Raw genomic sequence first — 7,392 nt, 5'->3', positions numbered from 1 at the left:
CTCTCTCTCTCTCAAGGTGCTTCCCTGCTCGTCTGATTACCCCTTGATTAAGAGAACATTTAATTAAACACCTTATGAGTTAGCAGCCAGTGACATTTCATCAGCATTTCTGGAGATACAAGCACCCCTACCCCCTGGGTCAACCAACGTGTGAAAGCAGTGTGCACTGGGCCCCTCCAGCCTCTTGGAGAAGCCTCCAGGTCCCCAGGACACAGCGGTGCCAGCAGTGCCACCAACCGGTTGTGCCCAGCACTGCACCGAGCCAGCCTCCCCACCCAGCACCAGGCCACGCAGGGAGGGTGCGAACCTGTGTCTCCCCGTCTCTCCTGTCACTCTATGGCTGGAGCCTCAGCCGAGTGTCTCTCTCCTGGGCTCTCTCAGGTCACCCACTTGCTGCACACTTCTAAAGTGGTCCTCACAGAGCTGAAGGGGTCGAGAGGGGGGACAGGCAGTGGGAGAGGGGTGCTCCTTCACAGATTTAACAAGCGAAGAGGCAATAACAAAGACAGCCACCACCTGAGCGGGACTTAGGATGGCCCCGCACTGTGCTGAATGCTGCGCACAGATTAATTAATCAAAGTGAATTGAAATGAGTCAAATTTAATTAAGGAATCCTTGTACTGTGCTTAGAACAGCGCCTGGTCCATCACCACTGTGATCCCGCGGCTTGCTGCTGCTGTCTTTAGGATCCGGTGAGGCAGGCGCTATTATTACTTCTTTTTTATTGTTGCTGAAACTGAGGCACAGGGAGGTTTAGTACCCAGCCCTGGTCACACAGCCCGTAAGTGGCAGAGCTGGACTTTGAACCCAGGCCAGAATAGTCCAGACTGCTCACTCTTATTGCATCTGTTGTTGTTGTTGAGCATGACTCATAGTGACCCTATGGACAACAGATCTGAACCCTGCCCTGTCCTATGGCAAACTCACAACCTCCGTCACACTTGAGCCCATTGCTGCAGTCACTGTGTCAGTCCACCTGGTTGAGGGTCTTCCTCTCCTTCACCCTCCCTCCACCTTTCCAAGCATTATGTCTTTCTCCAGGGAATAGCCTCTCCTAGCAACATTTCCAAAGTTTCGCCACCCTTGCCTTCAAGAGGCATTCTGGCTACACCCTCTCCAAGACACATCTGTTTGTTCTTCTGGCAGTCCAGGGGCTGTTCGGTGCTCTTCTCCAATACCACAGCTCAAAGGCTTCAATTCTTCTGTCATGCTTAGTCATCCTCCAGCTCTAAGAAACACAGCAGGCAGTTTAAAAGACCATGGCCTGAATCAAGCACACTCTAGTCCTTACACTAACATTATTCTGTTTGGACACAAGGGCAAATGATGTCCAGGAATAAGGCAGGAGGGAGACTAGCCCAAAGGGGACGCTGGCAGACTGTTCTCATCACTACCTGGTGACCGGAGCCTAAGGTCCAGCAGCAGCACTGTCTCTTTGGGTTGAACAGCGATCTACTCCTGATGCACCTTCTAGTCTCCATGAGGGGCTGTCATGCTGTGTCCTTGGGGAGGGGGAGCAGGATAGGGGTGCCAGGGCCTCCCATCCCTTCTAAATTGGGCTCACTTTCATCTCTACCCTTTCCCCCATGAGACATCTCTCCAGTTCTTATTGATCTGCAGGGTGACTCCCCCCATATAGCTGCCCCTGGACCCCTGAGAGTTCAAATCACAAAGATGAGGAGGGAGCGGGCAGATTTAAACCAAAAGAAAAATACAATGAACTGTGCTATTCTTCACATCATCACCCCAGTGACCTTCCCAACGATTAAAGAGCTGGACCTAAAAGCAGAAAACTAAAAAATGGTAAGATGGAACTACAGGAGATATGTCTTATAAAACCAGTAAAGGGAAAACAAGGTTAAAACTCAGAAGATAGGAGGTAAAAAGCTTGGCCAAACTGACCATATGAAATTTAAAATTTCTGGAAGAATAATCTTACCAAAAAAATGCTGAATGAATGAGAATATATAGACATCATGTATATCAAAGGATCCATAGCCTTAATATATAAAGAGCTCTGATAATACAATAGGAAAAGACAACAGATCACTAGGGAGGGTGGCAGGGAAGTGTGGAGAGCAGAAGGCGGGCCATGGAGCAGGGAAGTTGACGGGCTGGGCCTCCAGTTGTCATTCTTGTCAGGGCTCCCCTCCTGGCAGCGTCTGCCAGGAGCTAATCAAGGCCCCGCTTAAATGCTTCCTCCCGCACCTTCTGTGGCTGCTGATAGATTTCAATTAAGATGCCAAGGATCCGCAGAGACACCAATACTCCTCCAAGGGAGTGGGTGGCGATGCAGGGACAGGGCCTACTCGTCCACCTTCTCCCTGTCCCCACACACTCACCTGGGTACAGCAGGGAGGAGAAGATCCCCTGGGGAGAAGTCTCTCTCCCTGGACCCCATTTCAGTTTACAGAGGAAGAGGTTGGCTGGGCTCCTGTATGTGACCCTCACCTGGGCTCTTCCTACCCCAACGCGAGTGCACGTTTGTGAGCACACACACACACACACACACACACACACACACCTGTACACACATACACACTCACATACACACACACACACACACACACTGAAGGTGCCATGGACTACCAAAAGAACAAAAAGGTAGGTCTTGGACAAAGTGCAGCCAGAGTGCTCGTTGGAGGCAAAGATGATAAAGCTTCATCTCACATAGTCAGGGATATTGCTAGCAGAGGTTATTCATCCGAGAGGGGCATCATGCTTGGGAAACTGGAGGGATCGTGAAAGAGGAAGACTGTTGACCTGATAGATTGGCATGGTGACTGCAACTATGAACTCAAGAGTTTCAGAGCCTTTCAGGTGGGCACAGGCTAGGCCAGCTGTTTTTGATAAGGTTGCTATGAGTCATGCTCGACTCAACAGTACCTAACAACAACAACAAACATACACACAGATGCATATACATCTGTACACACCTACACACATATGCACAAATGTCTGCGTATATGTACACACACACGTCCCTACCTACACACATGCAAGCATCTGTCCATCTATACACATGCATACAAGGACATGCACACAAATGACACATATACATAGCTATGTGCATATACATGGATACACACCTAACACACCTACACAGATATGCATGCACAAGCATGCAAAGCTACCATACACACAGCTACATGCAAAAGACACATGCATACACACATACACCCTTCTACATATATACAAAGTTACATTCGTATAGGAACTCTGTGGCCTAGTGGGGAAGGAATTGTGCAGCCAACCCAAAAGCACACAGTTTGAATGCATCCGCTGCTCCATGGGATGAAAGATGGGCTATCTCTTCCCAGGCGATACTGCCTCTGAGAAGGTCAGCTATGGTTTGGTTCCAACTTGATATCATATAGCAACATACATTAACACACACATATATCTATACATACATAAACACACATACACACACATGCATATATACACACACATCTAAGTACTTCCACACAAAAAGCTATATATACATACATTTACCTGTATGCACACACCTACATACATATATGCACACATCTACCATAATATATTCACACACATGCATATACATACAGACAAATCTACATATCCACGACTACAGACATGCATCCACACTAGGCACACACACCTACACACATGTCTACATATATGTAAGTCCATACAGACATGCACACACATACACGCCTACACACATACTTGAGACACACAATGGTGCATGCACGTGCACCCGCACACACATGTGTATCCATATTCCCCCCCACAGACACCAATATACACAGGTTTGGCCACTCCTTTCTGAGCCTCAGTCTCCTCATCTGTGAAAGGGGAGAATAACTGACACTGCCCCTTCCCAGGGAGAGTCTGAGGTTCACGGAGCACAAAGCTAGCCTGGAACAGTGGCATAGCGAGTGTGGACAGCAGTCACTGAGGCCACATTTGTGTGCCTGGCACCTCTGATGGACAGTCACCTCCAGGGAAACAGTGGAGGTCAGGGCAGATGGGTCCTGCCCTCAAGAACCCAGGCCACAAATGACAGCAGAAATCACTACCAGGAGCCTCTGTGCTCGAAGGAGAGGTGTGGGGACTCACCCACCACTCTCTCCCAGGGGTGCCTGTTAGATCCCCCACACTGGGACCTGCCAGAGCCCCACATGGTGCCCAGACCACTCTCTTAGCCCTTCCAGCTGGTGTGTCCTGGTACCACACTGGTCCCTGCCTGTCGCCTCCTCCTCGGGGAGCTTCCTGCAGACAATGGGGGCACACCCAGTAGTGAGGCGGGAGGCCCCGGGAGCACAGAGGCCGTTCGGATGATGCTCTGGCAGACGACTCATTCCAAGGCCCACGTGTTATATTAACGTCTATTACAAATGGGAAGCCACTGCTAATGAGCCTGGGGGTTCTCCTGGGTGTGAAGAAAACATTCTGCAATTGGTGGCGGCTGCACAGCCTCAAGAATGTACAAGAAACCTCTGAGTTGTTTACTCTGAAACGACGGACCATACGGCGTGTGAATTCGAGCTCCAGAAAGACCCACCTCCTCCTAGCTACAATCCCCCCAGCCCAAACACACACCCAGCACCCCGGACTTGCAATTCTAGGGGGAGGGACTTGTTTAAGATGAGATGAAATGAGGTATTTCAGTTACTGAGCTAATTTAAATATAAATAACAGTAACACTAATTTCACTGTGGGGTCCTTGCTCGGTGCCAGGTACAGACTGGGGGGTAGCTGTGAGGACATCGTGCAAGCAGGAAGGTGGGGAGAGTAAGGACCCAGCCACTCTGCTGGGAGCTCCGTCCTGGGGGGTCCCTGGGGCGACCACTGGTCACGGTATACTCTCTCAAGTTCAAGTCCTCAGCAGAAGCTGTGGGGACAGGGTAGTGAGATTGTCAGAGGTCTCTTGGTGCTGGGGGAGTGGCCTGCACACATCCATAGCCTGCTCGATTCAAGGTAGTGGCATGTCCCAGGGTGCCCTTGCCACCTAGCTTTCAACTCCAACATCTCCAGCCCAGGTTAGAGGGTGTGTGCCCCTCTCTCGGCTTCTTTTCCTCTGCTCCCATCTCCACTGAGCACATTAGGAGATACAGGCATGTACACGTACACACACACACACACACACACACACGCACACACACGCATGCACGCACACCCCACACACACCCTTTCTTCCTCGCTCATGTTTATAAGCAAACGTCTCCCCTGAGCACATTCGACACCAGTCACATTACCTCTTGCATCAATGAGAATTGACCTCGTTCATAGCATGTATTTTTCACCTTTACAAGAGAATCACCTGAGCTGACTTAGGTCTGGTGGGGCCAGGAAACCCCACAGGTACAACTCTGAGGAGGGGGTTTCAGCTGGACAGAATAGTGCTCCCCAATGGCTAGACCCACACACACCCCCCGCTGGGCTGCAGAGAGAGCAGGTGGTCAGAGGCCTCACCCAGCCAGTGCTCGCCAGTGAGCTTGCCGAAGCCGTCGCGGTAAGCCTCCCAGCCTCGGAAGAAGTTCACGGAGCCATCCTCCCGCCGCTGAAACACCTGCGGGGTGCGGGGGATGGAGGAAGAAAGGAGTTAAACTGACCATTCTAGGGCCCCCAGCGTTCACCTGGCCCCATCCTCTTCCTCCACCTGCGCCCCACCTTGCCTAGCAGGTGTGAGGCTGGGTGTCATGGAGACCTGGGACAGAGCAGAGACCCCCCAGGTTCCAGGAAGATGTCACTGTGGGTGGAATGGAGACGTGGTGTCCACTCCAACTCTCTGCTGGGCTGTGGGGCTCTGGACAGCTCCCACCCCTGCTCCAGGCCTCAGTTTCTCCACTGACGAAATAAGTGGAGAGTGGGGTGAGACCTCATTCACATAAAAAACTGAACCCCTCATTCTCCGGAGGTTTTAGAAACCAAAAGCACCCCTCAGGCTTGGCTTCTTGAGCTCCATGTCGCAACACATTCACCAGCATCATAGAGCCTCCCCCCCATTCTGATTGAAAACAAATTCTCTGCAGAAGGATGGCAGTGGAGGGGGCTGCGGGGGTCCTGGAGCTTAGGAATCAAGAGCCCAGCGGCCTCCCGGGGAAGACGTGGCGGCCGTGGCCGGGCTGGGGTGTGACTCGGGTGCCAATGAGCCTCCAAGCTGCCTCTGTTCTTCATGTTAATAACATTCTTGATTTGGGAGTCGGGAATCCCATCGGTTAAATTGCTTTGAAATAAGTACCGCGATGGTCCAAGCTAGAGCTGCCTCGAGTATTTACAAGATCCGCTGACAGTCCTGTTCCCGCGCCTCCAGCTCCCTCCTGCCCAAACCCTCTCTGTTTAACAAGCCCTTTTCCTTGCTCATTTGCCGAGACAGCAGCAGCCCATGGCGCGCTCCGGCCTCCATCTGTGCCCGTGTCTGATGGGCTGTAGGTTTGGCTGCGGCGGCCGCGAGCTGCCAGTTTCATTACTAAGCAGCCGGGTTTCAGTCGCTTGGAACCGCCCGGGTGCTGGTCTGACGGGGCGGGCAGCTGCGAGGTGAGCATTTGCCGGATGCTTGGTGTCCACCGGGACATGTCAGTCACAGCATCTGGGCAGCTTTGACGTCAAGGAGCTGGAGGGAGATGACACCTCTTTTTTCTTGCTCTACTACCTCCAAGGAAGCCCAGGCTTGGAATTTGAAAGACCTCAGAAGGGACTGGCTGAGTGCAGGAGGAAATTGGACTGGGCAGGGAGAGATCTGCGGTGTGGTGGAGCTCGGTATTGATGGCCACAGATTGGGGACCCTGAGCACACACCCCTTTGGCAGGCCTAATCTTGGCAGAGCTCAGGCGCTGTCTGGAGAAGCCTTCAGGCAGCCAAGGGTCTGCTCACCCCGGAGGAGGAGAAAGGGAACTGAACGGGCAGGCAAGGCCACAGGGTCTCTGTCTTTCCTGAAACAGGTCAGGTCACGGAGCTCCCCTGCTCTAGGAGGGGGCCCATGATGGAGATAGTGTGGTGGTTAGGGGCCCATTTCCTCATCTGTAAAGGGGAGGTCCAAACAGCACCTCCGTTGTGGGCTGTAACAACCCTCCGAGAGGAAGCACACTGGGCATAGCAGGCCCTCACCCAGGCCATTCTCGGTTCTTCCTACAAGATGGAAGAATAAAAACTGCAATGGCTCTTGACCTGACAACGCAGGTAGGTGTTCCCTGACCCAGGAGGCCCTGCACATCTCATCCCTGAGCTTTCCTGAGGGGCCTGTCGAAGTTTATCCATCCATCCATCCATCCACCCATCCATCCATCCATCCATCCCTCCATCCATCCATCCACTCACCCACCCATTCAAATATGTTTCCATCCATTTCCATTCATGCATCTATCCGTCCATCCACTCACCTACCCATCCATCCACTTACTTCCCCATCCATCCATCCACTCACCC

At 52.1% G+C, this 7,392-nt stretch overlaps 1 protein-coding gene across 1 annotated transcript in view; it reads right to left on the bottom strand.

Moving 5' to 3' along the window:
* The window catches only part of FIBCD1 (fibrinogen C domain containing 1), a 51,617-nt gene that overhangs the window by 3,673 nt on the left and 40,552 nt on the right, over positions 1 to 7,392 (bottom strand). Inside the window, exon 5 of the mRNA XM_006892447.1 lies at positions 5,440 to 5,536. Coding sequence (XP_006892509.1) covers positions 5,440 to 5,536 — 97 coding nt within the window. The remainder of the gene's footprint in view (positions 1 to 5,439; positions 5,537 to 7,392) is intronic.

Source organism: Elephantulus edwardii, unplaced genomic scaffold, assembly GCF_000299155.1.
Source record: "Elephantulus edwardii isolate Elephantulus edwardi_28Jun2011 unplaced genomic scaffold, EleEdw1.0 scaffold00116, whole genome shotgun sequence".
In the NCBI taxonomy this organism is placed as follows: domain Eukaryota; kingdom Metazoa; phylum Chordata; class Mammalia; order Macroscelidea; family Macroscelididae; genus Elephantulus; species Elephantulus edwardii.
The sequence above is the reverse complement of the archived record's forward strand: the minus strand, read 5'-3'. Positions and strand labels throughout refer to the sequence as shown.